The sequence below is a fragment of the Pteropus medius genome, unplaced genomic scaffold (assembly GCF_902729225.1).
Source record: "Pteropus medius unplaced genomic scaffold, Ma_sr-lr_union100, whole genome shotgun sequence".
Taxonomy (NCBI): domain Eukaryota; kingdom Metazoa; phylum Chordata; class Mammalia; order Chiroptera; family Pteropodidae; genus Pteropus; species Pteropus medius.
The window spans coordinates 13094256-13119689 of NW_024351729.1; the positions used below are offsets into that span (position 1 = coordinate 13094256).

General features: G+C 39.2%; 1 protein-coding gene across 9 annotated transcripts in view; it reads left to right on the top strand.

The window, feature by feature from the left end:
• PARD3B (par-3 family cell polarity regulator beta) overlaps nt 1–25434 on the top strand; it is a 901201-nt gene that overhangs the window by 836738 nt on the left and 39029 nt on the right. For 8 of the 9 annotated variants that reach the window (XR_005649078.1, XM_039844925.1, XM_039844928.1 and 5 more), the window contains one exon: nt 12025–12104. The exons of the other annotated variant lie outside the window; for it this stretch is intronic. Coding sequence is in view for 7 of the 8 variants with exons in the window: in XM_039844925.1 (XP_039700859.1) it covers nt 12025–12104 (80 nt within the window). In the remaining variant the exon portion in view is untranslated. The remainder of the gene's footprint in view (nt 1–12024; nt 12105–25434) is intronic. 9 annotated transcript variants of the gene reach the window in all.

Genomic DNA, 25434 nt, shown 5'->3' on the forward strand with positions numbered 1-25434 from the left:
GTATCTTAAATGTCATGTAATTCCAGCCACATATGTGTGTGTATGGTGCAGAAAAGAGACTCTTTTATAGGAGAAAGAGATTCCTAACACTTCCCACCCACCCACCCACCCACTTTCTCTCTCTCTTATTCTCTCTTTTCGTTTCTGTTTCCAGCTTCTTTTTCTCCCTCCTCACTCTTTCCCAACACTGTTTTTGGAACAATATTGCTGAAGAAATTTCCATTAGCTTAGCCAGGACTAGTCAGAGGGGCTGGTCTATAGGACAGGAAAAAAATTCTCTCCAGGTGTTTTTCCTAACAAAGGTTCACTGTAACTGTAGCAACATTAGAAACTACTAAGGTTTATTGAACACATAAATATACTCTATATGTATGATAGATATATGCCTTGTGGTTCACATGTGTCATACCACCGAATCCTCAACAAACAACGATCTGAGGTAGGTACTATTATAAACTCCATTTTATAGGTAAGAGAACTGAGACTCAGAAGGTAACTTACTCAAGGTTACACAGTCACTAGGTGATGGAATTCAAGCCCAGACAGTCTGTTTTGGAGTCAGTGCTCCTTCCCACCATGGCACACTGCGTGCAGGCCAGAAACCACAGCCTTCAGTGTCTGCTTAGAAACTGTTTATGCTGATCTGTTTCCAGTTAGAATGGAGGGACCCAGGACACTGTAGGAATCATGGTGTCTTTAGGATTGTCATACTGCTGAGCCTCTCTCTTTGAGCAAAATGATCTTACAGGGTATTTACACCAGACTTTCTCCTGGTTCGGGTAGCAGCACAGATAAAGTCAGATGGTGTCTGAAAATGTACTTTGATCACTGAAAATTCTTTATGAATATAATATATGATGATATGTAATTCATGCTATATGTGCGTGGGAACTAGACAGTGAGCACATTATTACAAAGATATTTTGAAAATTGGTATTAATCCCTAGAGTCAGCCTCCGGTGTAAGTGGGTTCGCAGCCCTACCAAGTCCATGGTCAGGTGCCCATCATCATCCAAGCTCTGAAGCCAGCCCTTGCCGATCTCTCTATCCTCCCCTAAGTACCCACCAGATTTTTCACCAAGTGGAAGTACAGTTGTCACAATTGATGACCAGCTATTTTTATTTTAACAATGGCTATAAAACCCAAGCACAAGTATTGTTTCTGTACTATTTCTTCAGTACCTTGTTCTCAAGCTTTAATCAAGTCACTGAACATCATCTCTACACCTGAACCCCATCCCCTCCCCCAGGTTGTTGCATGGGGCAAGTGCTCCCTGTTCAAGTGGCATCTTCTGATCTCTGCTGGGTGGACTTCACAGAGAAACATCAGGTGATGTTTCTTTCAAAACCATCTAAGCAAAGAAGAATGAGGCTTTGACTTAGACTTTCATTATTTCTCAAGCAGAAGGGAAAAGACTCTCAACATTGGTCTCCTTGTATCCAAACTTTCCTAATTTTAGTATCAGCATCCAGCTTCTAGGGAAGGTCCAGGAGAGGGTACCTAGAGCCCCAGTTCACCATGGACTCAGTGTCTCCTTCCCAATAAGGGAGTACTGCTATGCCATCATGCTACATACATTTCTTGGCTCTTATTAGAAACTTGAGCTGATTTTTATTGTTGTTGTTGTTGTTGTTGCTCTTTGTATACTTGCATAATTTTGTAGCCTGAGCAGAGTTCTTGATTTTGCAACAGCGTAATAAAAAACATTGTGAATTGGCAGGTTTGGGAGTATGATTTGCAGCTGGTCTATCACTTCCTCTCACTAGAAGCTTCAGTTTAAAGTTTTATACAATTACATTTTACAGGACTTGACCTTATATTTGCATCTGCTCACCTTTTGTTGTTGCTTTTTAAAAAATACTTTCTTTTCACATTTACATTTTTGTAGATGAATTGCCCAATATACTCATTTTATACACTTTTTTTCTTCTTGGTGTAAGTTCACATGGTTCAGTGCTATTGAACTCGAAGCACCAAAGTCTAATTGACATAACAGTCAATACAATGAGCCCTTTAGACAGTTTTTGAAGACTGAAAACAATGACAAAGGAAATGCAACCCAGGGTTACAGTAATATCTCTAACCATCGCCCTTTCAGTCATTGTAATTATTTTGATTGAAAGGTCTATAGAAGCCACAGTGGTTTTTCAGGATGCAAAAATTATTGCAGAAACTTCCTCTATTAATGGAAATTATTAGAGGATGGAAATGGTACTCGAACAGCAAGAATGACATTAATTATGCAAAAAGCAATCCTATCTGGCAAGCACGCATTATTCTTCAACACTCTTCCATGGGTTTGTGTCCAGCCAGCATTAGAAATCTAAAAGCTTTTTATTTTGGCAAAGTTTTTATAGCACTTAGACTTCCAGCATCTAGATAAAAGATAATTTGGAAAGAAATCATGTTGGTGCAATTTAAGAATTCAGTAATGAGTTCTGTGTAAATGAATCAATGCTCAATTAAATGATTATATCAAATTCAACTTAAAATGTTGACTTAAAATGATCACATATTAAAGACTTTGAAAGTAAGATGAATATATATATATATATATATATATATATATATTTATTCAGAAGAGCAAAGTCATAGTCATTCATGGTAGAGGAATGTAGTATTCTGATTCATCCCAGAGTTTGATTAATGGATAGAAACTTAGGGTAGGAATTACCTGTATGATAAGAATTAGAATAGATTGCAATAACCTATCTTATTTTAATTCCATTGTTTCCTTTCTCTTTTGCAACTTCTCTCTGTTTCTCAGGGGTTTTACCCTCTTTTTGTGTCTACACCCCTTTTTTCAAAGCTCTCTATTCGGTACTGTTTTAATGTTCTCATGACCTTCTACAGAATCAGTTTTTCTTATCTACTACTACTTTCATCTCTTCTTGTCTCTTCACAAAGGAGTGACTACAGCCACTCCGAGCAACATTTGTTGTTTTATTCATTCACACAATAATCATTGGTTGAGCTGTTGCCATGTTTAAGGCACTAAACTAACCACAGGAAGAGTTACCAAAACTACAGAGGTGGACATCTTGCCAGAGGCACAAAAGTCCATGTTCAGGATCCATAAAATACTCAGTGGGATTAAATAATTGAGCATATGTGAGAGGGACCAGATAAAGCTGGAAAGTTAGGTTGTTCTAGATTACCAAAAGCCTTTATTCACTAATTAAAAAAACATCAAATGAGTGTGTGTTTTTGGTTTGGTTTTTCATATCAGGTTTTGACTCAAGGACATCAATTTTCAGAATATTATTTTTAGTTCTTTTCTCCTCCTCTTATCTTCTTTCATTTTCCAGAACTTGAACTCTGCTGACATAGTAGTCAGTTGCAAAGTAATTTGCTTAATATAAATTTAAGGCTAATGTGTGTCTGATTCTAGCATGAGTGGTAGCACGTGTCTGGTAAAATTGTGAATCAAATAGATGCTACAAATTAAATAATAACATTGTGAATCAAATAGCTATTCAGATCAGCAGTAGTTATGCCCAACGGGGCCAGTAATTTATCCTATTAGATAAGGTCTCCTCCTACTCTACTGTTGTTTTAAGCTTACAGATTCATCCTTCACTCCAAACAATTACATAATTAAGTTTCTAACAGTTTTGATTTTTACTCCAGATCCTAGTTTAAACGTAAATTTTAAGAATATTCGTAGTTTTTTTTAAGGAAGATGAAAAAATGAGGACTATAAAAATTGTATAAGCAAAATTAATAGACTGATACCATGTATGACCAGTGGGGGAAAAATGTACATAATACAGGCTAGTTTTAGAAAACATAGCTATTAAAAATTACTTTTGCTATATCAAAAATTAACATATACACATATACGAATGCCTCTAGCTATGTGAAACAAATATGGCTAGACAACTGCAGTTCAGTGGTATGGCTATGATGACCATAAACACATTTAGTATGCTTGCCGTCATAATTTCACATATTCCATCCCATTGCCGCCATAGGTTGATTTGAACTTTCAGGGCGTATGCCTCAGTTCTTTGTTTAGGAAATACAGCATCTGTAACTATAACGATTACTGACACATATGAAGCAGCATTGAGACTGAGAGAAGCCCTACTTTGGGGTCACACAGATCTCAATTCAGATCTAGGCTTTGCCACGGTATGACTCTTTGGCAAGTTACTCTAACTTTCTCTGACCTCTAGTTTCCTCATGTGCAAAATGAGGCTGAGATAGAAATGATAGCATTGATTGTAACTCATGATAGTGATTTTAGAGTGTTCCAGAGAGATTTCTTTCTAGTAGCTAGAAATGGGAGTGACTGGAACTTGTCCACTGACCAAACTAGAAAAAGAAAACATTCTGAAAAGCTTAAAATTTTACATATATTTACATTGTTTACTTTATAAATGCAAATATATTTTATGTATGCTAGAGAGCTTTAGTCAACAAATATCCTTTGTAAGGCTTATTAGTTAAAAAGGATACTATGAACTCATAAGAAATAATATGAACAAACTATTATATCATTTTAAGATTTAGACATATTTTGAGGCTTGACTTTGTTCCTTTTAGGATAAGTAAAGAACATTGTTACAGAGTCAATAAAATAACACAGCAGAGGAATGAACAAATCACATATTACATCCAAGAAACAATCAGAAACCAAATTCAATAAGTAGTAGATACTAGTATCTAGTGATTAATGTAACTAACCGAGATCTAGTGATTAATGTAACTAACCAAATCCCTGTTTACTCTTTTTCTGGAAAATATAGAACAGGTAAACAGATTTCCTAGGGAATCTGTTCCTAATACCTTTTATTCATCTTTTCATCAGACCATTGTCTTATAGCTAGTAAGAGTTTATATTTCAGCCAGTGTTGCAATGTGGGTATTTGTGGGTAGACAGATTGAGGAAAGAAAATGAGGAACAGTGTCTGGCTCTTTAAGTAAAGATGTAGAGACAGTTTGCTCTTCAAGCCTATTGGCAAGACACATATGCACATGCGCACACATGCACACACACATACACATACACTCGCATACAAAGTACATCTGATAAATGAAGCCAAATTTGTAAAATTGTATCCACAGTCATAGTTTCTATGGTAACTGTATGTTAGGCCCAGACACAAACAGAGCTGGGCAGAAGATGTCTGATTTTATTTTCTCCAAAGATAATCAGAAGATAGTTCAGGTTATCAAAATGCGCCATGGCCTAGAGTACATATGGCTAGTGCTTGGTCTAGCATAGATTTAATGCTTAAATTCCAATAAATACTTTATAACTTTATAGAGTTGCAGATTACTTTATCTTTCAGCTTTAAAATAATTGTGTACCTACATATAATTACTGTATTGATGAGGCATAAGTGGTTAACATAATGTGGAAACTATATGCAAGATAAATTTTAGAAATGTGTGTAAATTAGAAGGGACGTCAAGGATTTATTTCCTCTCCAATGTTTTCACTCCAATATTTTACAAGGGAAGAAATTGTAGACACAGAATTGTTAGAAGGCTTACCCAAGAGTTATTTTTGAAATATTTTTACTTGCTATATTTTCTAAACCAGCAGATGTTCTAAGCCAGTCTAAAAGCTGAACACCCAGTTATTTGACAAAATTACTGAAATTAAATTAGAGAAAATAAACACTTCGGAAGTAATGGCTTTGAACGAGTGTGTGTACTTTTACTTTTATAGATAGAATATTTCTAAATAAATTTCTCAAGAATAATATATTTCGCATTACCAAAGAGAAATAATTAAACCTATTTTGATTAGTTTCTTTTTGGTTAAGTGGATATAATTTCCCTCCAAATATGTAGCATTTCAGCAGAATATCTTAATATTAGAAAATGCTCAAAGCCAAGTTCATAACTTTTTAGACATTTTCATCATGTTGATTCTTTTAAAAATCTTCCAGCAAGACCTATAGCTAGGTAAGAGCAGTGTAATTAAAAGAAAGCTTCTGGAATATCTGTCAGGATACCAACTTGAAATGGAAGGCATATTTCCTAAAACGGCATCTAAATTTTTATACTTTGCATCTTAATCTTATGCTGTGTCTGGCAGCATGAAACTCATATTTTTGTAATGGATCTGAGTAAGACATATTTGTAAATGAGGATGTTATATATGGATGAAGGAGCTGTAATCCAACTTTGCACAGCCTTTCCATCACAGCAGCTTTTAAATTTCCTCGGGAAAATTGACTTATGGGACATAAATTACAGCATTGGCAAAAATGTGTCCTAACCTGTAGGAACTGGAAAGCATGCAAATTTTGAATTGTTTCCACTTTTTATCATCAGACATTTGCAGAAAAAGTTTGTGTGATTTATCCTTTTATTTTTAATGAATTGTTAAAAAATGTTTGAAAGGGTATTAAATCTTCCCCTCTGCCATTAATCTGAAAATGGGGAAAGAAGAGGGGGAGGGGGTTTTAAAAGGCCTCTTAAGTATATTGCTTTATGAAACTGCTGATTCTAGCAATGCCAGGCTAGAAATACATACTAATTTAAGGAACCCTGAATGTAAGCAGCATGCTCCTTGCTTCTGTACAGAAAAGACTAATAGCTTTATTTTAACAGGGCTCTTAACACCCCAGCCGGCAGCAGGCATTGAGTGAATGAATTGGAAGAACTCCCATGGACTAAAAGCATCTTAATTCAACATTCCTCCCAAATGCCAAACCCACCTGATAGGCTGCCATAGGCTGTCATAATCCAGCCAAAGAAGATCACCATGTGCAAGGCATACCGCAGTATGAGCTTTTCAAGTTGTTTTGAATAAGCTCTCTGAAGTTTCACTTCCTGAGGTTTATTAGTAGAGAAAGATAAATATGCCCCAAATCCAAGCATAAGTTCTAACATTACAGTGTTGTGGAAAAGAGTAAGTTTCTGTTATGGCTTGAGTCAAGATTATTTCTATCAGACATATATTTAGGTCATTACATTTAAAAAAAAAAAAAAAACCTGCATGATACCAAGTGAGATAAAGGGCTTCTTTTAAAAAAATTAATTGGATCAAAGCCACTGACCTTATTTTTTTGTGATCAGGGAAATTACCTAATAAGGAGTTCTTCAAGCAGGAACATTTCTGAGTATAGTTGCGCACAGCGCAAATGAGAAATGAGCTTATAAATGCCCGTGCCTGTTCTCTCTCCCCTCCCTCCCTCCTAAAGTGGCCTGACTTCCTAAGGACCTAACTGCAACTTATAATTAGTTTCTCTTCGGTAGCCTTCTAGCTGCAAGAAGCTTTGTACCCAACACAATAATCTTTATTTTTCACCATTTCTGTTTGAGATATTAAGAGTTGATCAGATTGTAGGAGGAGATTAGATAAATTAGGATTTATCCACCAATGGGATATTATATAGCCATGATTATTCATGTTTGTGAAATATTTCTAATAGCACAGGAAAATGCAAATAATAAACAGTTGAGGAAAAACTCTATATACCATTAAAATATGTATATATTTATAAGTGTTAACAGAGGTCATCTGTGATGGTTTTCCACAATAATCATTTAGGGAGAAAAAAAACAGTTAAATTTTTTTTTTTTTAAATAATGGATCACAAATTTATTCCCATTATTTCCATTAACGGCGTGTCCCTGAGGGAGAGGATTTTCTCTCATCTCGGTGTCTTACAATGCTTAGCATGTGACTCTACTTAGCAGACACTAACAAATGTTTATTTACTTGAAAGTATTAATCTCATTTTCTGAGCATAAGAGCATAATACAATACAACCAGTATTTATTTAGTTATTAGAAAACGATAAAGATTTTCAACACCATAGTCTGGTTCTCTCTCTCTCCATCAATACACTGAAATCACTCTCGATAAAGCACCAATCACCATCTCATTGCCAATTCCAACATACACTGTTGCAGACATGAGTCATCATTTACTTACAAAGAACAAAATCCACGCTACCTAGTTTAAGCAAGAATAAATTTATTTCACCATATTAATGAGCATACAGAATCATAAGGAAGTCTAAAGAAACGAATTCTTGGATAAGCTTTCAGAGATAAATTCCCAAGACACATTACAGAACCAGGCTACCAAGGGAGCTGCTGATGCTTCTAAACAGGAAGTCTTGGCTCCACAGCCACACATCAATGCCTTTATCAAGAGACACCATAATTAGGAAGGTGCCACAATCAGGAAGGTGCCACCTCTAATGCCACCAACTCCAAAGCTAGCTAGAAAAGCTACATTTCACCCCAGAAACTAGTGACGTTTGGTACATCTACCAAAACTACTACAAGAAAACCAGCCAAGTACTTCTTTAGTCATTCTTGACAGAATAAACAGTGGAAGCGGAGCCATTGCCTCACCAAAGAAGATATTCAGATGGAAAATAAGCATATGAAAAAACACTCTACATTATATGTTACCAGGGAAATGCAAATTAAAATAACAATAAGATAACACTATGCACTCATTAAAATGGCCAAAATCTGGAACACTGACAACACCAAATGCTGGTGAGGATATGGAGCCATAAGAACTCTCATTTATTCCTGGTGGGAATACAAAATGGTACATCCACTTTGGAAGGTGGTTTGGCAGTTTCTTACCAAACTAAACCTACTCTTACCATATGACACAGCAATCACCTTCCTTGGTATTTACCCAAAGAAGTTGAAAACTTATGCCCACAGAAAAGCTTGTGCACAGATGTTTACAGCAGCTTTATTCATTATGCCAAATCTTGGAAGCCACCAAAATGTCCTTCAGTAAGTGAATACATAAATAAACTGTGATCCATCCAGACAATCGAAGATTATTCAGTGCTAAAAAGAAATGAGCTAAAAAGAAAAGACGTGAAGAAAACTTAAATGCATATTACTAGGTAAAAGAAACCAATATAAATAGTCTATGTACTACTATGTGATTCTAACTACATGACATTCTGAAAATGTCAAAACTATGGAGACAATGAAAAGATCAGTGGTTGCCAGGGATTGGGATGGGGGGTAGGGAGGGAGGAATAGGCAGAGCACAGAGAATTTTTAGGGTAGTGAAAATATTCTGTACGATACTATAATGGTGGATACGTGTCATACATTTGTCCAAATCCATAAAAGGTACACCACCAAACTCTGGACTTCCGGTGATAATGTGTCAATGTAGGTTCATCAATTGTAACAAGTGTACCACTCCTGTGAGGGATGTTGACCATGAGAGAGGCTGTGCCTGAATGGAGGCAGGCGGCATATGAGAATTCTCTGTACCTTCCTTTCAATTTTGCTGTGAACCTAAAACTGCTCTAAAAGATAAGACAATTAAAAAAAAAAAAAACTCGTGGTAGTGGCAATAATGGTCATAGTCATAGTAGTAGCATCAGTGGTATTGTTGCTGTTGTTACTAATATCCTTTTCCTCATTGCCTCTGTCTCTTCCTTACCAAAATCTTGACATTCCCAGAAAACACGGTGCTTTTTTTTAATGGCTCCATGGTTCACTTTTGTTCTCACTGCTTAGAATGCCTTCTCCTGCTACTCCTATACCCTCTTCCCCCTGAAAAGCTCCTCCTCATTCATATTCACGTTTTAGATGAAGCTTCAACACCCACATGAAGCTGTCTTCAACTCTCCCCGGTGGACTTTGGTATCTGTTTCTTCAGACTCCCACTGCCTTTTTCCTCAGACTGACACCCAGCAGTGATCTCATTGTACCATAATTGTTTGCAGGCCTGTCTCCTCTATATTCAAAGCAATGAAGAAATCCAGCCTCTCTTCTTCACTTTGAATATAGTCCCTCGCATGGCATTGGGATACAGTAGGTACTCGGTAATCACTAATTGAATGATTGCATTAGAGGGGTTGTAATATAGAGAGAAGCACATAAATATGTACACAATTGGTGAAGAACAGAGCAGTTTTTGTTGTAAAAGAATGTCATTCACCTTTGGAAGCCTGGCCTATGTTCTGCTACTTCCATGAAGTTTTTCCTAACACCTTCAGGTGTCATCTGTGCCACTGTTAATAATAATACCCTGAATGACACTCGGCCATACATTGTACTACAGCATTCTTTAATTATTTCATTGCTGATACTTGTCTTCTCAACAAGACTGAAAGTTCCCTAAGGATAAGAATCACCCTACATCTCACAGAATCTGGTTATGCTGGTGGCTCACCAGGACAGCAGGCATATGGGTGCTGCCTCCTGGGGGCACCAGAATGTTGACTGCCACCATTAGGCCAGGCCAGTTCCAGATATCAGTGCCGAAAGCATCAACGTGCAGTTTTGTGGCCACAAGAAAAAGGTTAGTTGTAAATAGCTACAGCCATACTAGGGATATACAAGCATAATGTTTTCTAACAACCACAATTAATAATCTTCAGTGTAGTTTTGTATTCATATTCTTCCTCCATAAAAAATAGATTTAAAACCTTAGATAGAAGGGGATTATGACAACACATCTATCCTTTACTTCTTTTTCTGCCCCATTTATTTATTTCCCGTCTGTCTGATACCATCTTTGCCTCTGGTCTTTGTTAGAAAGGTCAGTGTTGAACCCTCTCTCTGTAGTTGTTTCTAAGTTTGTATGTGCAATCTTCATCCTACCTGGGTGACTCACTGGGCTGTGGCCCTTTCAGATAACTCCAGCCACTCCTGTTCCAGGCATTGGTGAAATATGAAGAGGTTTTGTAGGACACGCTCTGAAGACCCTCTTTTAATAATTCAACACCAGGAATAGCTTTCTTACGCTAAATAAGTATGTATACTTGCTTTGCAAGACCTCCCACCACAACGCCCCCCCCCTACATACACTGCCCAAGCTGGGTGGTAGTTTTATAGAGAGCTGGGACTTTGGATAGGAAGAAAATAACTTTCAGGCTGAGTACTGCCTAGAAAATTTTCCCCTTCTCACCTTGACACTGTTACTTCCTGTGTTTCCCAGCAAACTCTCCCTTCCCCAGCAAACTCTCCCTTCCCCCCATGATAACAGTCCAGATTTTCTATTTACCCCTTCCTTGCCCATTATGTGAGGGCTACCCCAGCACAAGAGCAGGCACATGCGTGGTCTACAAAGCCACATGTGTTGATGTGAACAGGTGAGGAATCGATTAGTCAATGGGTACTCTTAATTACCTGTCAGTGTTCATCTTTTTTTTAGTTGGTATGATAGATACAGAAGGGTTCTTTAGATTCATGGAACTCACATACTTTATTGAGAAACTACTAGAGTAGTCACCGCCCCTCAGAATCTCAGAGGCTGATGGAAGAGACCCAAAGAAAGGTGAACACAGGAAGTACATAGGAAAGAGGAAAAAAACAATAAAGACTAACAATAAGTAGAAAATATTTCATCACTTCTCTTTGGTCATTCTTAAGTGAGGGAACTAAGTGAGGTTTGGGTGAGGAAGGGCTTCACAAAAGCTGTGGAGTAGAGAGTTGGTTGTCACCAACCCCTGTTAGTAAAGAAAGCCTTCATGGAAAAGGTGCTTTTGAAGATACTGTCATTGTCATAGCCAAGTAGAGCCTAAGGAGACATGATGAGTAAAAGTAATTTGGGATCCTGGAATAGAAAGAAAATTAGGTAAAAATCTGAATAAGCTATGGGCTATAGTTAACAGTACGATATCAATATCGATTCATTGATTTTAAGAAGCATACCATATTAATGTGAGATGTTAGTAACAGGAAACTGGATGAGGGCATATAGGAACTCTCTGTACTAGTCAATCTTTCTGTAAGTCTAAAGCTATTATAAAAACTACAGCCTATTAAAAAAAAAAAAAGGCAGTCTTACAGCCTACAGATTATCCCTGGCGCGGTGACAGGAAGGAGTCAGTTTGACAATGACCCTTTTTTTTTGAAAGAAGTGACTTTGTTGTTAAATGCCATGTTTGTGGCTTGATCATCAATTCGTATAGTGATACTGAGTTCTTGCTTGCTTTCCCATGGTTGATTTTTGGCAGGCGGCAGCGGCATTTGTGCACTGATTATAATTTTGAGATGCATTGTCAGTACCAGGGTGTATAATGGATCTTCATCTCTAATTACTTTTTTCTCCACAGGTGTCTGGAAAGGGTCCAGATGGAAATACACACAATCTCCGCTTTGAGGGGATGGAGAGACAGTACGCATCTTTACCCAGGTAGACCACTGAGGGGTCCCCCACCACCAGCTCACCCACAAATAAAGTCTTTAGAGAAATCTACGTGAGACAGAAATCTGGCTTTCAGATAGGGAATATGTTGTAATTTTGCCTGACTGCCTTCTGCTGCAACCATAGTGCCATTTTCACAACTGTGCTAATAATTGAAACACTTGCGGGTTGTTTTTTAAGAGAAGAAAATAGTATATCATTGCAATTGAACATGTCAGCAAGAATATTGGATACTGAATAGAAATCCTAAGCCGCTGCTATAAAAATGGTATTTTAAACACAGGAACATCCTACACCAAACTTAGAGACAATAAATAGCAAATTCCCTATTAGGAGGTACCCATGAGGAAGGGCAAGCCAGCCTTAACCTTGGGGTTTCATGTGGGTGTTACAAAGCGGGAGAGAAATGTGAACCTGGGAAGGTGTTCCTTGCTTGATTTTGAATCTGACCGTGCTCTTTAGGCAATAAGCGAATATTTCTGAGAGGCACAGACACAGTGGGGTGGGGGGGGTGGTGGGGGGTGGACAACTGCGTGGGAAAAGTTCGCTTGGTGATTCTAGTCTAACATGATCCACTTATGCTGTAACTAGACACCCCTGAAAATGAGATACAATTCTCAAAGGTTTGTGTTCTTATCTGTGAGATGAAGAATAATTTTAGTCTGCTATCAGTAGTGCATGACAAAGAGAAAACCTTTCCAAGATTACATCCAGTGCAGCTACTATGGGAGTTAAATGAGTTGAGAATGTGAGAATTAGTGAATTTGGGGGCGAGGGGCGGGGAGCTGGGGGTGGGAGGTTAATGCCCGCTGGAAAACTGAAGTGTTATAAACTATCTCCTTTAAAAAAAGACGGGAGTATCCTAGGTAGAACTTCTTTATCATCAAAGCTGAGGAGTGAAAGTGCTAACTCAGAGCTGGATTTACCATTTTGTAGCGTGTTGGTTATACTTCTGCGTGTAAATTTAAATTTACAAAACTAACGTCCCGAACATTATAATAGGTGTAGTCTAAGTGACCATCTGCTCTTAGAAATGGTATGTTGATTTTCAAAAGTAATTAAATCTCAAATCTAGCTGAAAACCAATTTTTAACACTGATTGGGTGGGATACCCAAAATACAATATTTTAAAAGCTTCTATACCACTCTTTTATTTTTTCCATGTTTTCCTTTTTAATATGTGGTCTCATAGTTTTTTCCCACACTTGGTTTCCTTCCTCACCCTATTTTTCCCTGGCCTAGTATTATGTTTTCATTTTAAAAAGATGGTAGTCGTCTCCAAAATTTGTTTTAAATATAAAATTTCTGGCTTTCAATGTTGAACGTATGGAAATTGTGGTTAAGGCAGATGGAAAGTAGTATGTTCTTATGAAAGGGAAGAAAAAAAGGAAAACTGGAAACAGTTTAACGTCTTCCTGGCCAACCTGAACTCAGACTGAGGAAATGGCTTTTTTTTTTTTTTTTTTGGTACAAATCAAAAGCAGAGAAGTAGCACTGAAAATTCTGTGAATTACAATTATTCATTTATTCCCTATATATCTTCCAATCATCTGCTATATATCAGGCCCTAAGAATATGGAGAATGGAAAAACAGTGCCAGTCCATCCTCCAGACCCTGCCGCCCAGGACAGGAGGTAGCAAATCAACCGCTGATGACGATGCAACAGTGCTTAGATTACATTACTAACACAAAGTCCTCTGAATTTCCAACCCTTATTTATTTGTTACTAATAAGCCCTAAAATACTCAATCATGGCTGAATCTAAACAAGTCTATTTTAGGATTAAATATCGTGGAGGGAGTTTTCTGACAAAGGCTATACATTTGTGCTGTTTGTGGCTCTGGAGCTATCATTACAACGTATGAATTGATAAAATCCTGCCAGGCCCAGAATATAACTGTAGCTGAATGGAAGCATCTTAGATGGAAAACAAATTTGACAAACAGTCCACTCACACACATACACAAGGGTAAGAGTGATCAGCTGCACGGGCAAACAGACCTTTGTAGCTACCTGGCAACTAGAAGTAGCCATGATGGAGAATGAATAGGGCTCCAACAAATGCATGAGACATCTCTGGCACTGGTTTTTAAATGCGGAGCGGGGAGCCCTCAAACTCTAGTTTTCATCTCAGTATCTAAAAGGAAGATGCAGAGCACCCTCAACAATGTGCTCCAGCCCATGGGGGTGGGGCTTCGTATTTCTCGAACAAGCTGCAGAATGCAGAAACGGGACACACGCTGGCTTCTGAGCAGGTATGCGGATTCGGCCCCCGGTACCCATGACATTTCCCCTGGGTTTCTAGTCTTCCAGGCCCTGGAGATGCTACTGTCCACTTAATTAAATCACAGCAGCTCCACTGCTCTCCCCTTTGCCAGGAGAGTTGGGAGAGTGCATCTCCGTAGGCACCGGATCCCCTCTTTGTCACAGAGACAGGGAGCTTTAAAATATTTATGGAGTTAAATTTTTAATTAAAAACAGGATTACTTCTATCTATAGGGAGTCAGTGGTCAATCTTATAGGGGACTTAATATGCTACTGACTGATTTGGTTCCTGTGTTATTTGTGGAGAACATCACAGGAGTTTTTAAGATAAACTTAATAATGTTGATTTATATGCCAAATTTGGAGCCATTGACACAGAGAGAAAATGCTTCCCAGTGGGCATGGAGTTGGTGAGGAGCCCAGGTCAAGGGGCACCCTGCTATGCTTTCATGGAACTCTGTCATCTTTAAAGCAGGCCCATGCAGCCTGCTGCCAGGCTAAATGACACTTCACAAAATAAAGCCAGAGCCTTAGCCAGCCCAGGAAAAAGACAATTCCTAGCACTTAGTAGTTATGAGATCGCCTGAGGCTAAGGGCTAAGCGATGTTAAGTGTTATTGTTAAGCAATGTTAAATCTTCTGCCTCTGAAGAAAAATGGCTTTATTTCTTTTCTCCTGAGGGTGCTGTTTTGGAAAGCAGAGCATGGTTGTAATACAACCTCGTTAGCAAACACCAGGCTTTTACCAGGGCCAGTGTTTTACCATCCTGTCCAGCCCTGGATTTCCTTTGGTAGTAAATAGAATGCGATCAACATTCCCTTATCCTTGCCTGACACAAATTATTACTCGCCCTGGGTGAGTAGGGAAGGGTCTATTTCCTAGGCTACTATAATGTGAGACATCAGTGTATGCATTTTTGCAAACAGCTTCTTTTTCACTTTAGCCTCCCAGCCTTTTTCAATTCTCTCTGGCTCCGTTCTGATTTTACAGGCTTCCTTGGGGTCAGTCCCTTCAGCAGTGAACTCTACGCTCCCATCTCAAGCCTCCATCATTTCCACCTGGCCCATCCCTGGCCCCATGGGATCCCCTTTTCACTTTTCTACAGATGGCTCAGTGCGTCAGCACATGATGTTCCTCTTCCGGGCTTGAAGTAAAATGTAGAGTCCTAAGGAGTGAGCAAAAAGACTCCACATCTCTTCTGCAGTCCTACATACATGGGTGGCAAAAGGTTGCTGAAGAAACTCATAAAACCGCATTCATCGGTTCCACTACAAAATTCACATTATCCAGCCCCAGCTGGGCCCCTGCTGCTGTCCAGAAACTTTTAGTTGTGCTGTCGACTCCCCCTGACTATCCCACAGTGGCCATGCCAACCCTTTTCTACTCCTGTGAATTTCTATAAAGCCCACAAGCCCCATTTCTAGAGTTGACCTCACTTCCTTTTCTTTATGACCTTGAGACGGTCAACATGCGCTCCTCAACTGCTGCTCCCCACAGTTCAGACTTGCTGTGTCTTCTCTAACCCACACTTCCTGAGGGGGGACGATGAGGACAGGACTTGGAATCAGGCCATCAATACAGCCCCATCCATCACTTCTCACTTGTGTGACCTTGGGCCAGTGATCTAACTGCTCCAGGCTCAGTTTTTTCATCTGCAAATTGGGGATGATATTAGGGCCGCTGTATACTGCTGGTATGAGCATTGCATACAGTAATACAAGCAAAACCCTTAGTAAAGAGCCTTCCTGACATATTTTTTAAAAATATATTGTTAGCTCTTTCTAATTTAATCTCTGGGGAAGGCATGTTCTGTGAATGAGTCAAACCCAATGACAAAAGAGCTCATTCTCACTGGCATCTCAGGGACCCTGCACCATCAACCACCTCTGAACTTGACTACATCTTTAAGCCCTTTCGCAATTGCTCTCCCCCACCACCTACTACTATAAATGCGGAGACTCGGCCCCACAATTTGCTGAGAATCCCACATTGTGAAGGAGAGAGCCAATAGCTGCATGGAAGTATGCTGGGGGTATAACTGAGGCTGAAGGATTAGCCAACTCTGGGAAATGACCAGTAGTCTAGATCAGCCATCCCCAACCTTTCTGAGAATCCAATGCCTGGTGATCTGAGGTGGAGCTGAGGTGGTGATGCTAGTGCTAGGGAGCGACTGCAAATACAGATGAAGCTTCACTCGCTAGCCCACTGCTCACTTCCTGCTGTGTGGCCCAGTTCCTAACAGGCCACGGCCCAGTACCTGTCTATGGCCAGGGGTTGGGGATCCCTGGTCTAGATGGTCAGGGGCAAGAGGACATAGCAAGTTGAGATGATCTGAATGGCAAGCTGTTATGGACATGCTAGGAGACAGCAATTTTTATAGATGGGATACAGGATGCTAACTCAAGTCTAGGCAAAAGGCCATGACCCCTATCCAACAAGACTTAGGTTCAAGTCTCAAATCTCCCCTATGGTGGAGACCATAACCAATGTGAGTTAGCCAGGAAGGCTGAGCATGATGCTCTTATTCCCAGGACAGATACGTTATGGGAACAGCATTCTGTTTACTGGTAAGAGGAAATCCTGAGATGCTGTTAAGATACTCCTGTTGGCTCAGGACCGGGCAGTGCTGAGCATACAGCTATAACGATTCATAGCTAAGCAAGGCTCAGGTGGCAAGACTTACCCAATGAACAGAGACCTTCCCTCAACCTTCCTTCTTCCTTCAGTTCCCACATTTTCTACAAGGGAAAAGTGACCTATACCTTTTGGCTCTATTTCCACACCATCTAACTGACACTCTAACCTCTCGGTCCAGGCTTCGGAGCACTCTCCTCCATTGCTACAGATTCAGTTCTCATCACTATGATGAGAATTCCAAAATGAATCTGGCTAACATTTTTACCATGACCCCGGTTATAACTGCCTGCTAGACACATCCATCCTTCTACTTCCAAGGGACCTCAGAGTCTCCAGGCCAAAACCCAAGCCCTCTGTCATCTTTCTTTAGCTAGTCTTCCATTTAATTTTCATAACATTTGTTTGGCACCTTTCCAGTGCCACTGAAAACACCTTGAATCAGATTATGATTCTTTGCTGCCCCTTTCCAGCCCCTTTATTTAAATGCCTTGAAATAAAGACATTGTTTTATACCCATCATTTTTTTTTTACACCCATCACCGGGACCTAACATAGGACCATGGATATAGTAGGTTTTTAATACATTGGTATACGTATGAGACTAGATTTGTTTTTGTATAAGTTATGGGAAAGAATTCCTCCCAAGCTTTCTTGACTATTTCAGGGCACTGTTTTCCAATATAAGTACTGATTTTTTGTGAGAATATCTCTTTTCCCTAGGATCAATAAAAGTTCAGACTTCTAAATAGTTATCTCTTATTAAGCACTTACCATGTGCCAGGCACTGTTCTAAATGCTTTGCATCTACTGATTTAATATTTATAGCAACCCTATGACTCAATAGCAACCCTATTAATATCCTCACTTCATAGGCAAAGATGCAGGCATAGAAAAAGTAAGTAAAATTGTCCAAGTTCAACAGTTAGAAGTGGCATATCTGTGATTTGAACCCAAGCAGTCTGGCTTTAGGTATATATGTTTAACCTCTGGAATTAAGGTTATTCAGCTCAGAGTCATATCCAAACTCTGCAATTATCACACTTCCTTGTATTATTTACTCCCCTGCCTGTCTTTCTCACTAAACTATAAGTGCTTTTGAGGACAGAGACTGTGTCTTATTCATCTTTGTATATGACACAGAACATTACTAATATACAGGTTAGGTAATGCCTTTCAACCATCTCTGTAATACTGTCATAAAATCAATTCTTTTCCTGTTCCCTCGAGTCCTTCCCTTGAAATATGAACAGTTTAATGCGTAATTGCTAGATGAACATTAAGCAATATACTTTGCCTACCAAAAAGAGAATCCTATTTTGTTAGAATACTCCTGAGAGTTGAAAAGCAGTATCTGCAAATTGGTACTTTGGTTCTTTAAGATTAAGAATAACATCTACTCAGAAGAAACAAATGACGATAAATTTTCTGGTGGAAAGCTCTCCATGAGCACTCCCAGAGAGAGAGAAAGAGAGAGAGAGAGAGATTCTCTTTCCCGAGACTGATGTGAGACCAAGGTCTGCTCAGGCTACATGTGGTTTCCAGTCCTGATGTTGCCCTAACCCATATTACGTAAGTTACTTAAGGGGGAAGAAAACATCTATCTGAACCTCTCCAGCAGCTTTACTTGGCTATGTAATGAGAAGCAACACACTAGAACTGAGTTCTGGTAGAATGAGCAACTTTAGAAGGAGCAAACAGCTTATGCTTGCTGCTGAGGAACCCAAAATAAACTTGCTTTCCAAGTGCGTTCCCAGTGTTTTAGTATTGGGTAGGATTGTGTTCAGATCAGAAGAACACGCCATAAGAACATACTTCTGCTTTAACATTTCAGTTGGTTCATTTTGTCAGTTTCAGCCTTCCTTTCTACATATGTTTTTGCCCATCCCCAGGAAGACTCCAATCACAAGTGCATGGCTAACTTGAAAGCTTGCAACATGCCCAGCGCCTACTACATATGTTATCGCCCAGAGCATTTTGTCTGGGCATCTTCTGCGTCTTTGCTTGTCATTTACCTCACTGCTTAGAGACACTCACTCTCTCTGATTTCTTTTGCTCTCTTCTCCATTTAGCCTCTGCTCTGCTCACAGCTATTGAATTTTACATTGGCAACCTACAGTATTTTATGGCACTTGCTAAACAAGTGGCAGTGACATTCGAGTTCTGCAAAGATTTCCACCAATGCCACGGTACTGGTCTTTACTGAAGCTAATCTAATGATGAAATGATTTCAATGGAAACGAATAACAGCACATTTGGTGTATAGGTGCGTGAGTGTGTCTGGTGTGGCATGAGTGTGTCTGGTGTAAATGTGGGAGTTGGCCATCTGGGTCTGTACAAGTTGACAAAGTCCCTACACTACCTGAGTACTTCTCTCTGCCACAAGACCAGTATGTCAAATAAGACCCTTCATGAGATTATATATACTGCCCCCTGCAGTCTTGGCAGCCAGTAGAATGTTCAACCGGGGTTTGAGGTCATTTCAGCTAGAAGTAGTCCTTGTCCATAACTCTCTAGGCAGAGGCCTGTCACACTTCATCTAGATATGGCAAGTCATGGCCAATCTCTCTGGCACCTTCCTAGTGGCACAACTTTATCTGAACTGCCCTTTCTTGCCATGAAAAGCCACCTTTCAGGGTTCATGCCTGTGGTTGCTGCTCTGACTTTGCAGGAATGCTAAGATGAGCTGAAGAACTTGTCTAGATTGTATCTCCTGCATATCTGCTTTTGACAGAGTTTAATGCCTTTTAAAAATCAATAAGCTCTTTTTCCCCACTAGATTCGACTTCAGATCCTTTCTCCTCAGGCTCCCTCTATTGGAAATCTAGTCTCTACTTCCCCTGCCCTGTAGAGTCAGCTGCCTGGTTGATAGGCCTCTGTGACACCACCTCCCTCTTAATGCAGAGGACAAAATGATGAATTGGCAGCAATTTAATTCTTTGTGAGATTAAGATGTCTCCATTGTCAACTCAAACTTCCTGAAAAATGCAAAAAGCCCTAGCACGTAATACCACCTTAAGATGCCAAACAGCTGAGATCAGGGGGTTAATGCTACTGCCGTATCATCTTTATGTCACTTAGTTCCTCTGATAAAAGTCCATTTTAATAAAACTTTTCATCATTTCCTCATAGCCAATATATTCTTGATGCCAGTTAGAATTTTTGATATTAATTATTCAATCAAAGGCCTCCATTATGAGTTTAGTTAGAATATTAGTGATTTAAAATATGTTAAGACCCATTACACTACCGATGATGTACCCAAAATAGTTTTAACTGAATATTGATGGGCCACATATATTAAATTCCATCAATTTTTACTTTTCACTTATTTTTCATAGAAAATTCTAAACTATTACATATTTGTTTGTTAAGCACTCTTTTTAGAGGAAGAGTATGTGCCCGCTACGTAAACGGTGCCAAATCTAACATTACCTTAAACTTGAAACATGTTAAACTTGGTAAGCTGATTTCCATGTTTTCCCTCCTTCATATATTTAAGGAGTTTTAGCATTAATTTCCCATTTCTCCAGCCAAAAGAAAAGGTTACTTTGTGCCTAGGCAATGGCCCGATTTTGATTGTTGCTCTATCTCTAATTTCTCATAGTCTTTGGTTGTTCTTGATGTTTTCCTATTGTATTGTCATTCCACCATCTGCTTCCAAACTCTCATGCACTAGGATTATTGTGGTGAGTTTCTTGACCATGCTGAACTATTTTGCATGATGCAATGCTCTCACTCTTCACCCTTCTCTCTCTGTTTTATATCTCTTGGCCCAAGTTCCTGCATTTCCTATACACAGGTTTTGTCCTGGTGTCAACCTTCTGCAGGCAGAGACACTCTGAATAAACCAGGTATATTAATTCATTCTAATATCTGGTTTGTATGTATTTGTGAGGCCTGTGCTCTATGATTATTTTAAATGACATTACTTCACTAAAACATGCAGGCATCTGGAATGAAAAGCAAGTGCCTCCCCAATGTGTGGACACATGATTTTTTCAATAGGAATAATTAAATAATTAATAGAGAAAATCACTAGGTTTAGTTTCCATTTTTATGCACCAAAATGTGCATGCAGATTGTTTCAAAGATGTCATGTTTACTCGTAAACTAGCATTTATATTTGAAAAGAAAATCACACTAAGAACATCACACTAAGGCAAAGAAAGTAAGAGGAATGATGTAAATGTATTGAGTACCTACCATGGGCTAAGTATTATGTGCATCACCTCATTTTATCTTCCACCTGATCAGGTAGTAGTCATCACGAGCCTCAATTCATAAAAGAAAAAGAAATCCATCCTCAAAGTGGCAAAATCAGAATCAGAATTAAAACTCAGGGGTGTTTTGGGGGGTTTTTTGTTTTTGTTTTTGTTTTTTTTGGTTTCCAATATCTTTTTATTTGACTTTATCATACCACAAACACTGACAAGTCAAGGAGAGATTGGAATGCATCAGATTTTTCTTGAGTAACATGAATTCACGAAAAAGAAGCTATCTTAGACCATATTAAAAACACGTCCATGTCCATTGTCTTTCCATGGGCTCCAAAGAGCATGGAAAATGTTGAAACCTGCAGGTGGTAAAAAAGTAATAAAATGTAATGAGACAAATAGTAGGGAATTTATGACGGAGAAAAAGAAAATGCTTTCGAAGAATGCCATTTTTATTCTCATATCGCTATAAGTTTTCCCTAAGTAAAAACAAGATAGCCACATTTTCCCCACAACAATCAATCCGTTCCTATTGGGAGCATAAATCAGGATGTAAATGGCTCTGCCTAGGGCTGTGCAGGCACAGTAGCTACATACCCCAAGTGCGTGGACCAGGTTTCCAGCCCTCCAATTGTGCTCTGCACTGTTCTTTACAGAAACACTCGTGATGGGGCATAGGGGAAGGAGCCAACACTTGCTGAATAGTTATAGTGCTCCAAGAACTCTGGTGGGTATTTTAAATATGTCATTTCATTTATTTCTAGTAACAATCTTGAAATAAATATCATCCCTATTTTATAGATGAAGAAACTGAGGCTCAGAGGTGTAAAGGATATGGCCAAGATTGCACACGGAACAAGTGGCAGGCTTTGGGTTCAGTTCAGCTCTTTCTTCCTCTAAATCCTCTAGAATCACCATGAGTCAAGTTGTCTTATGCAAGGCTGGCTGTAAATAGGTAGGCAAGCAGCAGTCGATGACCATCCTGTATTGAGGCAGCCTTCCCTGTACTGACCCTCTCACCCCAACCCCACCCAAATCACTGCAATATATAACTGCAGGAAATTAAAATGGAAAAACCCCTAATAGGCATTCAAAATTACTAAGAACAGCAACCATGAGCCACAGAGCTCCCCTTAGCATATATAAACACCCACTTCCTTCCAGCTGAAATATCTTTAAACAGTGCTCTTTTTTTAAAGACTGCCTTTTTGTTATGCTAGTGTTTAAAAAATATATACCAGTTGGTTCTACTCCAGCAATTTTTACAGCCAGGAAAGTATTGTTGCTTCTTTCACGGCATAGTCCTGGTAAATCCTCAGGGGACATGGTCAAGATGTAAATGCCAGATTACTGTGGAGGGATGGCTTCTTTTGACTCTGTTGCTTCAAGTCCACAGAAGAGAGCTTTGGCAGTCAATTACCATGGAGGTGCCACATAAGCCCATCTGTGCCCTGGATTTCATGTGACACAGGCCCCATGACCTCAGTCATTGTGCCAGGAAACACCTTAGGCCAGCTCTATTATTTCTAGCAAAGGCAAACATTTATGGTACAAATGTGAGAAGGGTTAGTACAAAAAGAGCAGCATCCAGAGTATGTTCTTGCTTATATTCCAAGTCTTCAATTAAACCTAGATAGAAGTGGTTGGGGCTTGTCCCAATAAAGGATTGTCCCACTCGGCAATCAGCAAAACTGACCCTTATGGTTGAACATGGAATGACATGTTAAATGGGCAGGAACCTGGCAGTTCTCCTTGGCCACTCTCCACCAACAATACGCTCTGAGGCATCATTAGTAGCCTTTAAACTTGGCCACTGCTTGAAAGTGAAGACAGGGTGGTGACTGCTCAAATAAGGTTCCTGCTCACTAATTACTTGCATGTAACTGAGGCAAATGCAGACCCATTTCCAGAAATGATACTGTCTGACAGCCTGGTTTTTGCAGGAGACTGGAAAGAGCTGTAATTGTTGCAACAGAGGCTTAAGATGGAAAATAAGCACATTGATCTATTTTGAGAAGGAGTTTCCCACAATTTTTTTTTTTTTTTTTTCCTGGAAACAGTTCTATAAAATCAGGATTAGAATTTGTACTTGGTCACTTTCTACTGATATGTTGGTGCCTTTGACAATTTATATTAAATGGTCTGGACTGTGCAATACCCTTTTACAGTTTTTTCCAACATCAAAATTGGGTCTATATATAAAACAGAGCTTCTAGCCAATGTTTTATATAAGTAATTTACAGATGCATTGCATGTGATGTGGCCAAGATAACATGATGACTGCTTTCTGTGGGTTGGTTATGGACAAGTCACTTACATTACCACCTTGCCAACAGCTTGAATCCTTCAGTTTGCCCTTTTTCTGGCCACTCCTTTTATATCTGATATTTTAAAAAACATAGATCAGTCCTGAATGATTCAGAGTAAACTGTGCAACTTTATTAGCCTAAACAGATAAGCTAGAAAAGATGTCTAGCCTTGCTTCTTTCTTAATGCAGAAACAATTTACTGACAACCTACCAAGTTCAAAACACTCCATAGGCCTTGAGGATATAATGGTAAGTGCACAAGACACAGTCTCTGTGCTATGGATCTTATCATCTAGTGGAGGAGATAGTAATTATATAATCGCAAAGTAAGCACAAAATTGCAGCTCTGCCCATTATGAAAAAGGAAGGATATGTGATTCAAGAAAATATCATGGAAAGTTGGACCAAATCAAGGGAGGGAGGGAGACTTGAGTGATGATCTAAAGGAGGTTAGAGAGAAGAAATAAGGAATAGTCCAAACAGAGAGGACGACATGTACAGAGACCCCATGGCTGAGAGAACATGGTGAACAAAGAGACTGAAAGAAGGCTGTGTGGCTGGAACAGAGAAAGGTAGAAGTCAGACTGTGGCTGGTTATGATAAGGATGTTTGTATTTGCTCAAACACTAATTAGAAACCGTTTGAGGGTTTTAAGCAGGAGAATGACATGGTCAAATTTGTGTTTCAATTATTTTTTCTAGCTGCAGAGTGTAAAATAGGTTGGAAGGAGGCTGGAGTGGATGCAAACCAGTTCAAAGATTATTGCTATAGTTCAGATGACAGATGCTGGTAGTGTGTACAAGGGTCATGGTGATGGCAGTCAAGATGGGAAAAGATGGTGGAAAAAACTGACAGAACTTGATGATGGATTGCATGTAGAGGTATGGGGGTAAATGAAACCATGTGTCAAGAATGACTACACACACAATGGCATGGGTGGTGGTTCCATCCCCCAAGAGATGAAATGCTGGAAGAGGACTAGGTCTGGAAGGAAGATCATGAGTATGGGTGGGGACATGCTAGATGCCTTTCAGACTTGTAGAAAGAGAGCATGAAATGTGCAATAGGGATGAATAGATGTGGATGGGAGCTGCAGTGGTTGATCCAGGATGTTAGACAAATGTATATATTCACACACGCCGAACAGAAGACCCCAGGGCACATCAGGGGTGATGTCACTAGTAAACCACGGACTCTCATACTCAGAAAGTACAAAAAGAGGCAGGTGATCAGTGCAAATTGTGCAGGCCTGGCTGCCAGTCTGTTGTTGTGACACATCTTCACGGCTTACATGGACAGCAAAGCCTTATCTATCACTGTCTGTGTAATTTCATTCTGGAAATTATACTTTTCTCATGTAGGAAAAATTGATGACTTCATGCTCTCTGGTATTCTGTGACTAAGCATAGCTCTGACCCCATAAAGCATAAGCATGAGAGTTAGAAGAGACAGTGGAAATTGTTTTGGTAACTGTGCTGTGCACATAAAATAGAATATTTTATTAGGGGTAAAGAGGCACAAGTCTCCAAATTACTCTCAAATGGTTCAGGAAATAATATTATAGATGTATAATAATATATGTATTTGTGTGCATGTTGTATATTGAGAGAAAGAATGGTAGGAGGAGGGAAGAGAATGGAAAAAAAGAATGAATGATAAAGTAAATGGGGCAAATGTCAAGATTTGGTGACTGGATAAAGGATAAATGGAGTTCGTTGTACTATTGTGGCAGGAGCAATAACAGTAATAGTAGAAGTTCTTATAATTTTCTACAACAAACTCAAAAGTGAAAAAATGTTCTCATTCTGGAGTCTTAGGCTGAGTTTTCCCCAAAAGCAGATCCTAAGACAAAGATTTCAGAGCACATGATTTCATTTGGGAAGCAATCAAGGG